Source organism: Grammomys surdaster, unplaced genomic scaffold (genome assembly GCF_004785775.1).
Source record: "Grammomys surdaster isolate TR1022 unplaced genomic scaffold, NIH_TR_1.0 126531, whole genome shotgun sequence".
Taxonomy (NCBI): domain Eukaryota; kingdom Metazoa; phylum Chordata; class Mammalia; order Rodentia; family Muridae; genus Grammomys; species Grammomys surdaster.
Window position 1 is genome coordinate 17,868,589 of NW_021621323.1, and position 18,302 is coordinate 17,886,890.

Genomic DNA, 18,302 nt, shown 5'->3' on the forward strand with positions numbered 1-18,302 from the left:
AGGGGGAAGGGGGATGGAGGAGGGGGAAGGGGAGGGGGAGGAAAGGAAAGGAAAAAGGAAAGGAAAAAGGAAAGGAAAAAGGAAAGAAAAAAGGAAAGGAAAGGAAAGGAAAGGAAAAGGAAAAAGGAAAAAGGAAAAAGGAAAAAGGAAAAAGGAAAAAGGAAAGGAAAGGAAAAAGGAAAGGAAAAAGGAAAGGAAAGGAAAAAGGAAAGGAAAAAGGAAAGGAAAAAGGAAAGGAAAAAGGAAAGGAAAAAGGAAAGGAAAAAGGAAAAAGGAAAAAGGAAAGGAAAGGAAAGGAAAGGAAAGGAAAGGAAAGGAAAAAGGAAAGGAAAGGGGGAAACCCTGAGGCTGTGGATGGAATGTGCTTGGATTTCTTTGACAACATGCAAAACGTTTCTTTTATACGATATTTTAATATACATAATAAAATATTAAACTGGATGAGGGGCTGGGAAAATAGTTTGGTCTATACATTGTTTGCTGTATTGAGTGTGGGAACCTGAATTTGATTCCTAATGCCCCTGTAAAAAGACAGGCATGGTAGCATGGGCTTCTAATCTTCAGCACTGAGGAAGCAGAGACTGGTAGATCCCTGGGGCTCACCAGTCAGCCAGCCTATGTGACGAGCCCCACGTCCTCAGGACACCTGAGGGGTTGTCCTCTTACCTCCTCCATGCACTGACATGTGCATATGTACCCTCATATGTGTACTGTCTCACATATGAACAAGAACACACATGTGTGCATGCGCGCACGCACGCGAGCACCCACACACCCACACATGCTTAGAGGTCAAAGGACTGACGGAACTCCTAGATGGTCTGCACAGCCTGAAGATTTGGTACGCATTCAAGCCCAGTCAGGGAACTAATCATTTATTAGGCTCTGGTCTGACACAGGCTAGATCCCGGCAAGACACTCTGCTGCCAACAAGAAGGCTGTGAGTGTGTGTGGAGGCCACCAGTCTCTTCAGTGGAAAAGCAGAGTGTCGTCCAAGCTCCCATCTGCGCGGGGGCCTTACCATTCACGGTCTCACTTAACAGCCATGGCTGGCTGCTATTGCCCTTAATTACGCCTCTCCTGGGTGCAGTAAGTGTACCTTACGGCTGGAAGCCATTAAAAACATATGTGGTGATTGGAAACCAACACACCCACGTCTTCTCCACAGAGGTTTCCCTGAAAGAAAATCTCTCTTTGTCCAAGCCAGATCTCATCTCAACTCAATTCTTTGCTTTTTTTCTTCATTGATTAAATCTGTTCTTTCGGTTTCTTACAGTGTGATTTTTTTTTTACCACCTCATTTCTAACGTGCATAATCACATTTGAATGGAATCATTCAGACCTGACTGTTTCTTAGTATACAGCACACTGAAACGTTACAGTGGAGTCAGCTGTATCTCTAAACTGGGGCCATGCTAGCTCACTGACGTACTGCGGTGTGACCCTGGGATTCAGGGGGGGTCTAACAGAGTCTGGACATATGGCAGGCACCAGATGGGCTCTGTGCTTCCTATGGTGGACTGTCTTCTACCATAACCATGCCAGGCATGTAAGCAGTACAGAGATCTTTATAATATGCCACACACAAAAAAAAAAAAGTCAGGAAGTTCAGCAGTTAGTTATTCTACTTGACCTGAAACTTCCGATGCTGAGCAAGGCAACTCCTGTCAACCCTGGGGTACGAGCATGAGGACCTGGCTGTCCAGTGGTGGCACCCAGGACAGGATTCAGAACTCATTCTAGGATCCCCACTGCTGTTTAGATTTGCCTTTCTCAAGGGCTTTGCTAAGGATTCAGATGACTATTTGAACGTACAAGTTGTGAATCCTTGGCCTTGCGGAAAGGGGGCGGTTCTGGCGAGATCTCAGGACAGGGAGGCCCACCTTGACCATGGCAAGGCACCCCATACATTCCACACATTCCGCCCACCATCCTGCCAGAGATTCTAAGCCCTGCTCCTCTTTGACATGCACTGCAAACCACACCCTCTATGTAGTAAGCCTCAAGGGTTCACCACTGACACAGTTTTCTTCCGGAAGCACTAGGAGGCATTCTGAGGGCTCCATTCTGAGAGCAAGAAGCCTCTAGTCGGAATTAAGTGTCAATCACCCATCACCAGGTCTCTTTCCTGAGCTATGCATACTTTCCAGGGCTGAGCTGGAAGACTAAGGATGTTGAGCCCACACTGGGATCTAGGCTAAGTCCTCTAGGGGATTGCAGGAGGAGGCTATGTTTACTGTGACAGGCCAGGATGGCATGAATGCCCTGAGGAAAGACACTAAGTCCTACTTGCTACCACTGTGTGGACTCACTCTTCTACATTCAAGACCCTGTGGTATCCTGAGGACCTCTGATGGGTACTTGGCCTGACCCTCATCTCAGCTACCAAGAGGCCTAAAACGCAATCAGACTGGCAGGCCCAGTCACTAGGTGTTCTGGCTCTGCTGAGGACTAAGACCTGTGCCCACTCACACACTGGTTTGTTTCCCTAGCTTGATGGTAAAGTGCTATCTATAACAGCAAGATCCTGTACGAGCCCAGATGCAGACACCTGCAAACACTGAGGATGACAATCAGGTCCTTCACAGCCCACCCATCCCCACTCTCCTTTGATCCAGAAATGAATTCCATTTAGATCAGCCCCCATCTCCATAGCTTTTGATAGCACATGTGCCTCCAAGCCTGCAAGACACATTCTGCATTCTCCTTGCCAACTGTTCAGCCTTCCAAAGTCATCTCGGGTTGGCCATGATCTCTAGCTTCAAGCCCTTCCTCAAGCCTGGGGAGTCCAGCCACTGACACCAGAGCATTTCCTGGCGATGCTGTAGACCAAGTTCCTGTATCACATCTGCTCTCATCTCATTCCAACCAAACAGCAGGTCTTTCCAGAACAGAGATGCCAGTGAGCCGGGCACGCAGCAGGTGCTCAATCAGGGCGGAACATGTAACACTGATCAACATTTAGTGCTTTACTCTGGGCCAGGCAAAGTGCCCATGGCTTCGACTATATTGTCTCAGTCTTTACTGACCACCTGGGTAGGTGGTCCTCCATTCCACAAACGGAGAGGGAATGAGGGTCATGCAGCTGCTAACGGACAATGGTGGGATTTGGACTCGTCCGTGAAGGCCAAGCTCTTAACTGGTAGACTTCACTTCCCCATTCAAAGACAGTAGGTGGCAGGGCAGCTGTGCTGTGCCAGGGCGAGTGAGGCACAAGCAGTGGCCACCTGCAGGTGGCAGGGCCCTAAGCTGGGGTGTTGGACACGGATGGGCTCCAGCTTCCGGTGTACTCAGAAACACCCGCTATCCTGATGCCCTTAATACGAGGCAGCTGTTCCTGAACCATGTGCTGGGGTGGGAATGTGCACACGGCCCCAGATGCTCCGTGCCTGCTTCTGGCTCCTGGGCAGCTCCACCTCATTGCTGCTCCACTTACAGTGGGAAAGGAGTTTCCCTGTTGGAGACACTGGCTCTGCCTGGTAGTCTTTCTGGGAGAAAATCAAGGAACGGGTGGTAGAGGAAGAATGCAGATGGCTGAACAGAGCCTTACCCATGAGACTAGGGTGCACAGAGTCTAGGCTGCTTTCTCCCTGCTTGCTGGGGACTCCCGAGAAACCTATCTTTCAAGGAAACCTCAAGACAGGTATGGGAGGAGGCCCAGGAGGAGGACAAAATGCTCAGGGCAGGAAACGGAGGAGGACTGAATACTTGTCAAGTGACATCAGACTTGGGCTCTCCTTTGAAAGATGTCAACAGCAGCAGGAAGCATCCAGACCTGTAAGGAGTGGGCAGGCATCTCCCCTTTCTCTCCTTTTTGACAGTCAAGCCTTCATAGATAGCCAAGGGCTCATGCTCCCCTAGGAAAGGAGCTGTTCTGTAATTACAGACCCCTGTGTGTACAAGGAGCTTCCTCCTGGGGCTTGTGGGTGGGTGGGCAGGCTTGCACTAGATGTGAATCTCACTCACCTCTGGCCTGCTGGTACTGAACACTCAGACCCAGGGCCCAGCCTGACTGACTTACTGGGACAGGAACTCTCAGTCCTCTTGCCACCACCAGGCAGTAGGTAAGGATTTAACACGGCAAATTTTCTGCCTACCTGTATGTTTTGCACAAGGCCGCCCAGCCACCAGTTAACAAGACTTGTTCTTTCACAGCAATCTCATTCCCTGGCTTTCCCCTTGGAGCCTGTGTAGCAGGGACACACCCTCCTTCATCTCCAAGCACGGATGACATCCCCAGCCATAGGCATCTAGTTAGCCTTCCGGTCCTGGATTCAGAAAAAGAGCTCTTTCTACCCCAGTTATTCAGTGACCCTCTAGTTTATTCTGGGAGTCCTTTACCAGGCCCCAAACTCCCTGGGGTATTGCTAGGAGATTAGATTTGTAGGCAGGATTCCTGACACAGGAAGGAAAATCCAGCTTTTGAATAAACCTAACCTTTGAAATTCATGGCCTTCTCTGAGCTGAATGAAACAGGGCTTCAGATTTCACTGAGGCCTTATCTGTCACTCAGATGCCCAAGTATCAACTGCTACATACCAAGAAGGTAGGCTAGGCCCAAGATGCTGGCTGTCTAAGGGATACCAAGAGCTAACATACATTACATCCTGAAGCAAATACCCCTATTAAAAATGAGGACGGGGCTGGAGAGATGGCACTGGCTGCTCTTCCAGAGGTCCTGAGTTCAATTCCCAGCAACCACACAGTAGCTCATAACCATCTGGAATAGAATCTGATCCTCTCTTCTGGCATGCATGAAAACAGAGCGTTCATATACATAAAATAAATAAATAAATAAATCTTAAAAAAAATCAAAGCTGACGTATGTAGATATGGAATGAGAGTCAGGCTTGGAATTCTATCTATGCATGATAAACAGTGTTATTTACAAATGCTAACAGGCCTGGCATTCCACATACCGAGTACTGTCAACCATTGGGTGATCATTAGGAAGTTGGAGTTTCTAAAATCAGCTTTTTATTTTAATTTAATTATTTAATTTTTTATTTTATTTTATGTGTGTGCGTGTTTTGCCTGCATGTATGTCTACGAAACACATGTGTGACTAGTCCCACAGACACCAGAAAGGGGTGTCAGACCCCTGGACCTGGAGTTATAGATGGTTGAAAGCTGCCATGTGGTTGCTGGGAATCAAACTGAGGTCCCGTGGAAGAGCAGCCAGTGCTCTCACCACTGAGCCATCTCTCCAGCTGAGTTTTGAGATTTTGTTAAATTACATTTTGTGTGTGTGTGTGTGTGTGTGTGTGTGTGTCTGCACACACGTATATATGACATGATGTGTGTACAGGTCAGAAGATAACTTGCAGAAGCTGGTCTTTCAACCATGTAGGTTCTGGGGAATGTATTCAGGTTGTGGCTTGCCAGCCAGCTGTATATACCTGATGAGCCATCTCACTGACCCCGGAAACTGGATTTTGTAGGATTTTATCTTTTCTTCTAACCTGCATCTTACACTTTTTTAACTTGAACAATTTTTGTTAAAAAAAAAATCAAGTTGAAGATGATTATCATAAAGATCGTATCAGAAATAAAATAAATATGCCATCTAAGTAAGTATAATACATAACAGCATAAAACAGCAAGGGCTCTGCCAGGCCAGCAACCAGGCTTTTGGCTATCCTCCTTCCCCCCAGCTGTTCCAGTTCTGACAGGGCTGAGGGGAGTTCTTAACTAAGGAGGAGGAAGAGGAGGAGGAGGAGGAGTCACAGACACTCTTGTCTTTAGCAGGTTGGGTTCAGGGGCAGGTCTGTCCTCCCTCTGTCCGAGGTGAAGTTTCCCAGTTTCCTGCTGGGCAAAGGTTGCTCTGACGGTAGTTCCCACCCTGCAAATAAATCTCCGCACCTGTCTGGCTTTTTTCTCTATGACAAAGCATCTACCCAGCAAGGTGGGGTATGGCTGGGTAGACCCCCTTAAACAGTAGGGGACGGGGACAACCACAGAACACTAACCTTGCAGTCCACGCTCAGCATGTGCTTTGCGATGACCCTGGCATCGTGGTTGGTGAACAGTTCTTTCGCATGCTTCAGCATGGCCGTTTCCAGAGGCTTGTTCTCTGGAGGAAGGAGCTTGGACTCAAAGTCATTGGGTCTGAATGATGACACGGTCTCCATGAGAGGTGGCACAAACTCGGTCTTGTCCTCCTGTCCCTCTGCTGTCTGTGCTGCCAGTGGATCCCAGTGTCTCGCTTGGTCATCTCCGTCAAGGATCAAGTAGTTGATGCCAGAGTTCCGGGGACCCGATGCCCCATTCTGTTTGGCTGTCAGCAGCATCTCGTGGCTGTCGTGAGCTTGTGAGGGAAGCCTGGCTCCCCGGTCACAGCCCACCCCAAAAGCGGGATTCAGTTCACAGTAGTTGGCCTCTGAGTTGAGCCAGGGAGATGGAGAGGAGGGAACCTTGAGCAAGGGCACCTTGCAGGGCTTTGGGGGTGGCTTGGGGCACAGCTGGCTGTCCGATCCCCGAAGTGCCTCTCCTGCCCTAGCATCCGAGGAGAACCTTCGTACCAGTGCCGGACTCAGAGTCGGCTCACTGCCAGTCCTGAACACGGGAGAGTTGGGGCAAGGGCTTGTGTCCATACTCGGAGACTGGGGGGGCAGCTTGCAGCCTGTGGAGGAGAAAAGAAGGTCAGAGAAAGCTCAGTTGTCTGGAGAAGAGAAAACAAAATGAGAGTGACCGCTTCCAGCTCTCACCCTATGCCCTTGGGTTCCCCTCTCTGCCACAAAAGAAAACACAGTGACTTTCTCACACCAGGTCCGGTTTGTGGCAGTCGAGAACACTGTGAAGGCTTCCCTGGCTCCACCTCACTAGAGGTGATTCTAAATCCCAGGGGCTGGGCTCTAACACCATTTTATGGTCATAGCAGGTTGGGACAGTCAGAACAGGGAAACATGTCTTGGGCAGTGAACAGCATGATCCCATCAGAAGAAAACAGAAACCTGCCACATAGCACTAAGGGCTCTGAGTCACAAAGTCAGGGTGGATCTCAGGCAGCAGTAAAGAGAGCACGAGAGATGGAAGGAAGATAGTTAGACACACAGCGATAAGCCAAACAAACAGTTTACAAAGGAGCACTGGGAAAAAAAAAATCACTTTGTGGCCCTGTGGAAGGTTACTTATTAAAAGAAATGAAAAACCCTCCCACTGGCACTAAATGCTTATGGATTTCCCAAGTTCCACGCCCCAGCACTCTTCTGGCTGTGAAAAGAACACAGAGAAACAGCAAGGTATCTGTGGACAGCTGCTCCATTAGCAGCCCCAGGACAAACTGAGCCACTGATGGGGGTGGGGGGACAGCTAAGGAGTGAGCCCTTCTATCATGGTGACCACCACTTATCAACAGGGTTTGAAATGTAAAACTCCTGGGTACAAATGCTAGGTGACCCTTGTACTCAATACCTTAATTCCTCGGTTTCCCCAGCTGCAAAATGAGGATAACTGCGCCCACTTTGAAGTTTCATTACGGGACTTAAATGCTCGGATACAGAAAGTATCAAGCTTAGTGTACCACAACCAAACAGTTCTGCCAACCTCCCCTCCAAGTTGAGGGTATGGAGTCTTCAAACCCCGTGGCTTGTTTGGGCAGAAAAAGTTCGAGGGCACCCAGGGTCACACCGCTACCTTCTTAGCTGACATGCCCCACACCTACCTATCGGCAGGTGACTCTCCGACTGGTGAGCTTTGAGGGTTAAAGCCTTCCTGTCCTGCACGTGATCCAGGCAGGCGGGCTGGCTGCCACTCTTCTCTTTATTCCTGAAGCCAGAGACCAGGCAGAAACGTGTCATTAAGTAGCAAAACCCTCCTTCAGGCAACGTCACGGAGAGTTAAGAAAAGAAAACTCCCAGAATGAACGCAGTGGCGCATACCCTAACAGTAAAGGAAAGGCCGAAGAGGAGGAGCGACTGACAGGGTGTGCCGAGTCCCTGGGGCCAGAGCAGCTGAGTCCTAGGTTCCTTCCTCGGCCCTTCCATCCTGTTGAAAAGAGCATGCTGAATGGGTCACAGTCCTCTGGGGAGTAGTGGGAAGGCATCTGATGAACTGGAATGTGTACTTTAAAAAAAAAAGCTTTAAATGATTCTTACTCCCTGGGGGACTGGCTTATTTAACTAACACGACTTTTCCACAATGGATCAATGTCAACTGGGAGGAAGCTGGAGGCCACTTTCCATTTCTATGTACAGACCAGCACTCCCCTTTCTCTACCCCCAAATAATCTCCAGATCCCAGGGGAGGTAGTCATACCTATCTTCCTGGCTGGGCCTGGAGCACCCACAGGTGACCTCTAGCTGCTGAGTTAGAGGGAAAAGTGTCCAGTACTGTCACCAAATGGGAGGCCCAGAACACAACCACCCAGGGGAAAGGTAGAGGGTAACTTGAGGCACTGTCTGCAACCCTCCCTCTGTCCTGATTAATTGGGGATCATTCTAATTGCAACCAGTAGACTGGCTTCTGTTCATAGAGGAAGAGATACACAGTACTGGCCAGGCTGCAATGAACACACCCTGAAGCACAAACCAGTCTCACACAAACCGGAAGATCCTCCCTACCTTTGGAAACAAACAAACAAACAAACACCTTCCAGCAACCACTCAAAGATAAGTAGGTCTGAGCAAATTACAAAAGGAAATGACTTTGGAGAAATAATATTTGAGTCATGTCTGCCATGATCAACAATCAACCAATCAGATTATTCCAGGGACCCAGGGCAGCTGGCTAGGTGGAAAGGCTGAGAAGGCACACCTTTGCCCGAGGCCCCAGGCTGCCAGCCAAGCAGCAGGTGGCTGTGGGCCAAAGCTGACGTGGGGAAGTCACTGAAGGGCAGCAGGGTAGGGTGACTAGCCCATGAAGGCCACTGGTCATGCTGAGGTCACCCTTCCCCCACCTGAAGTGTGTTAGCTGCTTCCTGTGGGAAGCTGTACCAGTGCCTCTGTGTTCCAAAGGACAACCAGAAGAGCATCTCCCATACCCTTCCTTGCCTCCCTGCTCACTGCCAAGTCTGACTTTTGCCTCCCCTGCAGAGAGAAACAGCGACCAGGAAGGACTAGCAGCACTTTCTGTGAGTAAACACTTTGCACTTCCTGCACCCTTGCAGCTTCTATGCTTCCAGACCAAGAAAGGGAGTCCCAGAGAAGTTAAGGTGTCCGCCCAGGGGTGCACAGCTAGCCACATGGAACCAGTACGGAGCCACAGGTTCTGAGTCAGTTGCTGACTAATACATACCAGGCAACAGTTACAGTTTATGTTACTTACACAGTCCTGTATTTCATAAGGCGTTTGCAGTAAAGAAATTATAGTTTATATTTTCTCTTGGCCCAGACAGGAAAGCAGAGCGGCGAATGGACACGTTTACTTATGAGTGGGAGCTCAGAAGCCGGGAGCGGGGGCAGGGCTGCTGTGCACTAAAAGGGTCCAGCCTACATCTCAGCTTTCCTCCCTGGGTCTCCGGCAATTGGCTCTGTCAAGGCTTCTCAGCTCTAGAAGCCAGGTCCTACGCAAATACAGAGCTCGCTTCTCAGTCCTTTCCTGCCTATTCTCTTGAACACTTCTCTTCAATCCCAGGGCCATGGAGTCCAGTTTCCTCCCTCCCCGCTTCCAGTCCTTCAAACCCCATCTGTTCCCTCCAACTCAATCCTTTTCCACAAGACCAGTCCTTAGCCTCAGCACTGACCCCTGCTGGATGCTGACACTCAGTACGTCCACAATCCCTGCCCTCCCCATAGAACATTGCCTAGATGGGCTTTTCAGTCTCCCTCTAACCGTGAAGACCTCAGAAGTCTACCCCACCCCACCTGCTTCCAGCCTGGACCCTTACTGAAACCTACGCTGGCTTCCCTGCTTCGGTCTCTCTCCCTGTCCTGTCTCTTCTGCTACCCAGTTCTGCTTCCCTTACACAGACCCTCTACTCTAGCCTGGCCAATCAACCCTCCAGGCTCCTCTGGTCCTTGAATGTCTCACATTAAATCCCTAGAACTGCTTTTCAGTGTCCCCCAAATATCCCCTGCTCAGACCCTGTTGTTGTTGCTGTTGTTTTATTGTCTTTTGTTGTTTTTGTGTTAGAGACAGGGATCTCATTTTGTAGTCGAGGATGGCCTTGAACTTGGGGCATTCCCCTCCTCATTTCAGCCTCAAAGTACTAAGATTACAGGCATGCATCACACATCCAGCCCCACCATTTGCTTTTGATGCTCTTTAAGTGGGAATTAATCATGCACACCCGTGACAGCCGTCCACTGTGGGTGTACTAATTTCCTCTCCTCCCCTTAGCCTAAGCCAGGCCCCCAGCACCCCACAGACTTACCTGAGGAGGTTTCCTCGGGGCAAGCTGTGTTCCCGAGCCTGGAGGCTACCTGTGGTGAGGCTCAGCCTCTTCACCACATCTGGTCTTCCCTCAGCAAGGCTGCCCTCTCGGCCTCGGCCTGGGGAGGTGCCATAACGCTCCTCCAGACACCAGAGGGGCACTGTCCTATTGATAGGCTGGAAGATGATGGCACCACTCTGCTGGGAGATGGGCCGCCGGTTGCCCACGTAGCAGCGTACCAGCCCGGGGATGGAGTCAAAGCTCTCCATCTCGAATTGGTACTGCACACGGCTGTAGGCCTCGCTGAGCCGCAGAACAGTCCGGTTGATCTTAAAGTGCTGAGCGAGGTTCTTCCACTGACAGGTCAGGACAAAGTTTCCTGGGCTAGACAGGGAATCTCGAACCAGGAAGTCTCCATCACGCTGCACAAGGTTTTCAGACACCTGTAGACACAACGATGAATGAGGAGCAGAACAGGCAAACTTACTCTCTCAAGAACTTAACAGAAGGCAGTGCGGCTAAGTCGCCTCCGTGTGCGCATGTGTGCGCATGCGTGCAGAGACCAGAGCCCCCCCCCCCCCTTAGGCACAATCGGTCTCCTGCAAGCCAGGGATCTGCCCCTCTCGGCGTCTCTAGTGCCTGTGTTGCCACACCTGCCTCTCCTGCTTTTTATTTTTGTTTTGTTTCTAATGTGGGTTCTGGGGATTGAACCGCGATCCTTGTACTTGCAAGATGACTATTTTACCAACTGAGCTATATCCTAGCACTCCCCTTTTTAGTCACGTCCTTAGTTTGTTAAATGTCACACTCAAGAACTGTATCCTAGCTGGGTATGACCATGCACAGTGGTGATCAATGTGCTCAGGAAACTAAGACGGGGGACTGTGAGTTTGAGGCCAGCCTGGGATACATAATACATTTGAGGTCAGCCCTCTCTCAAATGCAAAACAAAACACCCAAACTACTTATGGACCATCCGCTACGTTCCCAGCACTATTGCAGGCTCAGGAGACACGGTGATGACTAAGTGTACTTCCTCAGGGGCTTTGTGCAGTGTGTGTGTGTGTGTGTGTGTGTGTGTGTCACTCTTAGGACAGGCAGCAGTAGGTATGGTGAGTCAGATATTGTGAAGCTAAGGAAAGAAAACCTTTGGAAGGGAGATGGGCTACATGGGAGGGCTATTGCTCAAATGAGAGTGGCCAGGAAGGTGTCCCAAGAAGAGGACATTTACACAGACTTGAAGGATGTAAAACAGCAGAAGAAATGAGGCTGTGTGCTCATTGGGTCTGATTTTTCTTCTAGTCAGCAAAGGGAGGAGGAAGCGGCTAGATGGGTCCCCCAAACCTCCTCCTAAGATTCTTGCCTACAGAGCAGGACGAACCCAGGGATGACACAGTAGATTCTGGACATGCTAGGAGGCTAAAAAAAAAAAAAATACAAAGTCACTAGAGGTTTCCTCACCTCACAAAGGTATTGTAAAGATAATCTGTTTGCATGTGAGAAATAGGCAAAGCCCAAGTATGATGCCTGTAACACAATGGACATCCCCATAGGTACCCACTATGATGCTGATGTTTACAGCGAAGATGTATACTGTGGTCCAGTCCATCATTCCGGAGCCTGACCACCTAGGTTTGCATTCTGCCCCAGCTGTGTGACTAGACAAATTACATAAACGCCTTGTGGCTCAGTTATATCATCTATAAGATATAGATAATGCTACTGCTTATAGAGTGGCTGAAAGCCTCAAAGGGGTGGAATGTTGGCACCCTGCTACCATCGCCATAGGGTTTCAGTTAGTCAGTTCAGAATGATGTACTCCTGAGAGCTCGCCCTCCTGGCACACTAACAAGGACAGCAGTGATGACATTTTTCCCTAGGATATTCTAGCATCCAAGTGACGCTATACTTCTGCTAGCTCAGAATAGTGTGCTGCCATGGTTACTCTATAACTGCCTCTTTGCCTTAAAAATACATTTTCATGCAGAAATTCCATTTCCCGGAATTGAGCCAGTAGAAAGAATTATAGGTTTGAACATGGTAGTTATCTTACAGGATGTTGCTCAGGCTACTAGGAACACTCTAAGTACCCCATAAATTGTGATGTGTGTGCGTGATGGCCATATACACAGTGTGCACTGGGGCAACAGAAGAGTTTACAGCCAGAACCAATTCCCAGGGCACATCATTAAGTGAGGAAAGTGGACCACAGACAGCAGGAAGATCTCCGTTTTGATTGAAGACGTCTGGAGGGATATACACGAAAATGCTCATAACAACTATCTCCAGGGGAGACAATCAGGGACAGGAGTTGAATTTTCTTTTTTCTTATCTGTATCTTCTACCATCAGTTTTAAGGTTACAAGAAATATTTATCTCAAGATCGGAATAAGAATGATTTCTTTGATAGTGTTAAAAAAAAATGGGGCTGGTAGGATGGCTTAGCAGGTGAAGGTGCTTGAATTCGGATCCCTGAGACTCACGTGGTGGAAAGAGAATTGTCTTTTGATATCCATGTGTGTGCTGTGGCACACAGCACACACACACACACACAATAAATAAATGAAATAATAATTTTTAAAAGTGAAATTGGTTATGCCAAAGACAGTGTTTACAACATGCTGCCACCCTCCTTAGACCTGGGTATGTGTTTCCTGCTGTGCTGTCCTTGATTAATGACTGGCCAGATTATGCCTATAATAAAAGCCCATGGGTAGCTATACACTTCAAGTCTGCAGACTTAGTCTATTTTAAACTCTTATAGAATCAAATAACAACATTATTAATGACAACCACGTGAAATATCCTGAGCCATGAAGCCATAGTCCCTGGGGTAATCCCTCTTCCTCCCCATCTCTGAGTCACAGGACTCAGTGAAGAAGAACAGAAGACAGTGGACACTCATTTGCCCCATTGAAACAGGGGTGGCCTTGTCAGTCTGTGCCACCTGCCCTATGGCACAAGAAGTTTTCAGAGGTAAGTCACTCCCTTCAAAAAAGGGTCCAAGTAGTAGGAGGCTCTGACCACTGGCTGAGAGCTTAATTATCTGAAGCCCAGGCATCTACATACTTCTAGCAGTTGGTACTGCACATGTATGTAGACCCCAGGAGTGCTGTCCCTTCCCTCATGGCTGGAAATATATTTGGAGTCCCACTTTGGCTTTTCCAAAGGTCTCTTTAAAGATGGTTCTAAGTTAAGTCACTTTATAGCACGATCGTTCTGTGGTCTTTGGGCAGGACTCAACAGTGCCATCAGTGTGAGATTCCCTGAGGGGAGCAGCGCACATACCTGTCGGGGGATCCGGCCGTGGTACCAGGCGTGACTGCGTAGGTCCTCACTGCTGAGTAGCAGCTCCTCCTCCAGTTCCTTTTTTAGCCTCTCAGGGGTCCTGTCCATGATGTGCCGATCCTTGGAGAACTGTAACACAGAGTCCACAGTGATCTCACCTTCCCCAGGCCAGGGCGGACCATGCCAGCCGCAGGTGACTACCACCTCAACGGTCCTCCACTTTGCTGAGCAAAAGAGCGTAGGCCCAAATGGAGCTGGAGACGGACTACAATTAGCTGTGACCTCTCACTTCTCCAGCTGCTGGTACAGAATAGAGTCTTCACCTGCGCATCGAGCTCTGGCAGGGAAATCGCTCCTAAAGCAATGAGCTGAGCAAGAGGTGTAAGGGCCAGAGCAGCTCGGCCAGGCGGCTCTCTTCCTGTGGGAGCTTCCTCATTCTCTTTTATAACTGCCCTAAGATGGAGCTGGGAAGGACAGCAGTTCCCCAGCAGCCTTTGACCCTGGGCCTCAGGGGCAGTTTAGCCCAAAGCATAGTCCTCCAGGTTGGTAGCAAAGGCTCTGATTTTCTTTCTTTCCTTCCTTTTCTTTTTTTTTTTTTCTGTTAGACAAACTTCAGTCAGGAATTAAAGTTAGCTTATAAAAGATTTCTAAGCAGATGGAGCAATTTAATGCCCCCCTAAATCTAAAATAGATGCCTGAGTTATGCATAACCTTTGAAATAATGTTTAAAATATTTATTATTTTTAAAGTGTCTGTTTATTTTAATTTTATTCCTATGGGTATTTTGCCAGCATGTTTGTCTATCATGTGTATACAATGCCTGTAGAGGCCAGAAGAGGGCGTCAGGTCCTCTGGACTTGGAGTTACAGGTGGTTATGAACCACCCTGTGGGTGCTGGGAACCAGAAACAGGTCCTCTGTAAGAGCAACAAGTGCTCTTAACAGCAGAATCATCTTTCCAGGCCTTTAGTTACAGATATTTCTTGCATATGTATGTGTGTATGAATGTTCAAGCTGACATGTGGATGAATGCACACATGGGTGCCTGGAGGGGCCTGAGGTGGATACTAGGCAACTTCCTTGATAGCCCTTTGTAGCAGGATACTTATTCTGCTACATTGTATTCGCAGTGGAGCTCAGTGATTAGGCAGTAGACGAGGAGGTGGAGCTGGGAGAGAAAAAGAGGAAAGGGAGGGGAGGAATAGAGGAAGGGGAGGAGAAGAAGGCTATCAGCCATGGAGAACTACAGGTAGCAACTTCTAGCAAAAGGTTGGATATTGGGTAACAAAATTGTGTGGGCATCTTGTTGACTGAGCATTTCTAAATACATAAATCCTTTAGATAATCATTAAGCTTTAAGAATCTCATTCCTACTGGGTACTGTGAGAATGGTGGATATTGTCTGGGGTTCAGCTGAGCTTTGTGGATGCAGCGTGGAGGACTGGCAGAGCCATCCCCCACACTGGCATCTCGTGGGTGCCAGGGCCTGTGCATCTAGCTAGCCAGAACCCAGTCAGAGCTGAGGAGCAGCGGGAACATGGCGGCTGCCCGGGAACAAGCTGAACCAGGTGCCATTTTCTAAATATCACCCCTACATCCCTTATGTATTCCCTATCATATATATTTAGGTAGGGTCTCTGACTGACTCTGGAACTAACTGTTTTGGCCAGTCTGGCAGGCAGCTGGCTCCAGGAATCCCGTCTCTACCTCCCATACACGTTACCACACCCAACCTGTTTTTGTGGAGTTCTGGGGATCAAACTCTGGTCCTCATGACAGCATGGCAAGAGCTATGTCTACTAATCTTACCCCAGTCTGATTTTTTTGTTTGCTTGTTTGTTTTGTATGAGACGGGATCTTGCTATCTGTATAGCCTTGGCTACTCTTGAATTAATAATCCTCCTGCCTCAGTCTCTCAAGTGCTGGGATTACAGGCATATACCTATGCCCAGTGTGCTGGCTAGTTTTTATATCAACATGACACAAGCTATAGTCATCTGAGAGAAGGGAACTGCAATTGAAAATAAAGACTGTAAAAGCAAGTCTGTAGGGCATTTTCTTAATTAATAGTTGATGTAAGAAAGCCCAGGCCATTGGACATAGCTGAGCAAGTGGTTGCGGGTTCTATAAGAAAGCAGGCTGAGCAAGACTTGAGGAGAAAGCCAGTAAGCAGCATCCCTCCATGGCCTCTGCATCAGCTCCTGCCTCCGGGTTCCTGCTCTGCTTGAGTTCCTGTCCTGACTTCCTTTGATGATGAAAGAGTCAACAAAATAAGCCCTTTCCTTCCTAAGTTGTTTTTGGTCACGGTTTTTCATTGCAGTAATAGGAACCCTAACTAAGACATCCAGATTGAAAAACACTTTTTTTGTTTAATTTTTCTAATGCACTATTTCATTTTTAAGGCAGACTGGGAATAGAACTTAAAGGGAAAAACTGGTCCTTCACCCCAAATAGCTTGAGAGCATTGCACAGCAATGGCAGCAGGATTTCTAGCCAGTTGACACTGGCTCCAAGTTGGATTTAGAATCAATTTCCCTTGTACAAGCACACTGAATACGACCCATCCTGGGTTCCCAGCTAAACTAGGTTTGGGTACCAGTCACTGAAGGTTATGTGAGAAGGGAAAGCCCAGGTCTCTGTGCTTCCCCAAGTTCCCCAGCGTGTCCTCCAGATGCCTCAAAGAGCCACAGAATTACTCCTCACACACTGCTTAACAAAGAGAACAATCCCTAAGTCTTCCCCCGAAAAGCAGAGCAGAATCAGATTTAGGATTAACTATGTATGCTGCCCTTCGTGGTGCCGGCTGGTGTGATGTGGGTGGATTTCAGTGGATCTTCACTTCCTTCTCTCCTTTCTGTCCCCTACTCCACCTCTCTCAGGACCTCAGGGCAGACACTCAAAGGTGGTTTTGTTCATTCAGTTTGCTCATTAAGATGGAGTCTCACGGTGTAGCCCAGGCTGGCCTAGAACTCACTACATGATCCAGGCCAGCCTTTCCACCACAGGGATGCTTCTGTTTCTGCCTCCAGAGTGCTGGGATTGGCAGTGTGAGCCACTATGCCTAGTGAGGGACATCTGATAGTGGAATTTATATCAAAAGTGTGCAAGGCTGACTGCCATGACTCTTGTGGGGCTCACATAGCAGTGTTTGACACTGGCAGCTCTGGGCATTAATTATGCAAAGTTATATCTGAAGACTCATGGATGGAAGGCAAGCTGTCAACTGATGGCTGCCTATTATGTCTTGCCTCCTGCTAGACTCTAAATTTCATGGGAAAAGAACCTTTTCCCCTTTTCCCTACAGCAGCGCCTCAGGCAGGGCCTGAACACCTCAAGAGCTCAGTAACGCTGCAGGAACAAACAACCCAGAGGGAGGCTTCTACAGCTTTCCTCCCAAATTATCTTCGGTTCTATTTTACCAGTGCATCACCAGCCTTCAGCTCAGAGATGGTGTTCCTGACGGTTTGTGTTTTATAAAACGCCGTACTGAGAAGTCTACCCTTAGAAGACTGAGTTGGAAGGACTTCAGGGGTGACATGGGAGAACCAGCATCTCAATGATATCCTGGACCACGAAGGGGAAGCCATAGCTGGGAACAACAGCTGAGAAGGCAGAAACCAGGCTGGGGCTCTGATATCCGTGGGGCCCACACACCAACAGGGTCCCCAGTTTTCTGTGCCACTGTCAAGCCTCATGAAGCCTCTGGTTTAGGAGCTTCCTCTCAAGGTAGCTGTACTGAATCCTAACCTGTATTGTGAACGGTGTCCCTCTTAAGTCACCCTGACCATGAGGCCCATTCACCCCTCTTGTGCCACACCCTAGGCCCTCTCCCAGGTCTGAGCGGGGACAATGTAGGAGATCTAAACATGTACAGCCAGCTTTTTATTCTCCTTGGAAATTTTATTTGCTCACACCCAGAAAGCTACTTCCCTATTTACTGCTGTGCTCTCCGCACTGAAGCCCCGATATCCAGACCCCTGCTCCCCGAGGCACACCCTTCTAGCGTTGGCTACAGTGTGCATTTTCCTTTAAAGCATCGCACACTCTCACCTGCTACCCTAACTACAAACTCAGCTGGCTCTTCCGTGACTTTTGTCCCAACTCCTTAGAGGAAAATCCGTAATTACTGCTATTTCCTTCTGTGCTCACAAACAGGCTGTAATTGGGTGCTACAGGAGACAGAGGTGACAAGGTGACAACCCAGAGAGTCGAGGAAAGGAGAGTGCTGACATGGACCCTCCCTAATAGCTTGAGACGGAACCCTGACTTTAAAAAACACAGACCATACACTGCTGTGGGGAGTCTATGACTCCCCACAATGACTTGGGTTGTAAAGGGGACGTGGAGTGACCTCCCTGAGGGCCGCCTCATGAGTAGCTGGTGTCTGTTTTTTGGAGGGAGTGGGTACCTCTAAAACTCTCTCTTACTGTTCAATCACATATATGAATTAATAAACCTTGCTGTTAGAGACAGGTCTTGTGTAGCCCAGGCTAGCCTCAAACTCACTCTGTAACCAAGGATGACCTTGGATTCCTCCTGATGCTTCTACCTCCCAAGGGCTGGGATTATAGAATGTGCCACCTTATCCAGCTTGCATGTGATGTATCGCAAAGAGGGCTAGACCTAAGTTATCCTCACCCCTTCTATCAGCACAGGACAGCAAGCATTGTGACACCAGCACAACCCGCCCGCTGGGCTTGCTT

At 48.7% G+C, this 18,302-nt stretch overlaps 1 protein-coding gene across 3 annotated transcripts in view; it reads right to left on the reverse strand.

Moving 5' to 3' along the window:
- The window catches only part of Bcar3 (BCAR3 adaptor protein, NSP family member), a 110,268-nt gene that overhangs the window by 11,018 nt on the left and 80,948 nt on the right, over positions 1-18,302 (reverse strand). For all 3 annotated transcript variants that reach the window (XM_028760422.1, XM_028760421.1, XM_028760423.1), the window contains 4 exons: positions 13,601-13,729; positions 10,313-10,755; positions 7,664-7,767; positions 5,970-6,622 (listed from right to left, as the gene is read on the reverse strand). In XM_028760422.1, coding sequence (XP_028616255.1) covers positions 5,970-6,622; positions 7,664-7,767; positions 10,313-10,755; positions 13,601-13,729 — 1,329 coding nt within the window. The remainder of the gene's footprint in view (positions 1-5,969; positions 6,623-7,663; positions 7,768-10,312; positions 10,756-13,600; positions 13,730-18,302) is intronic.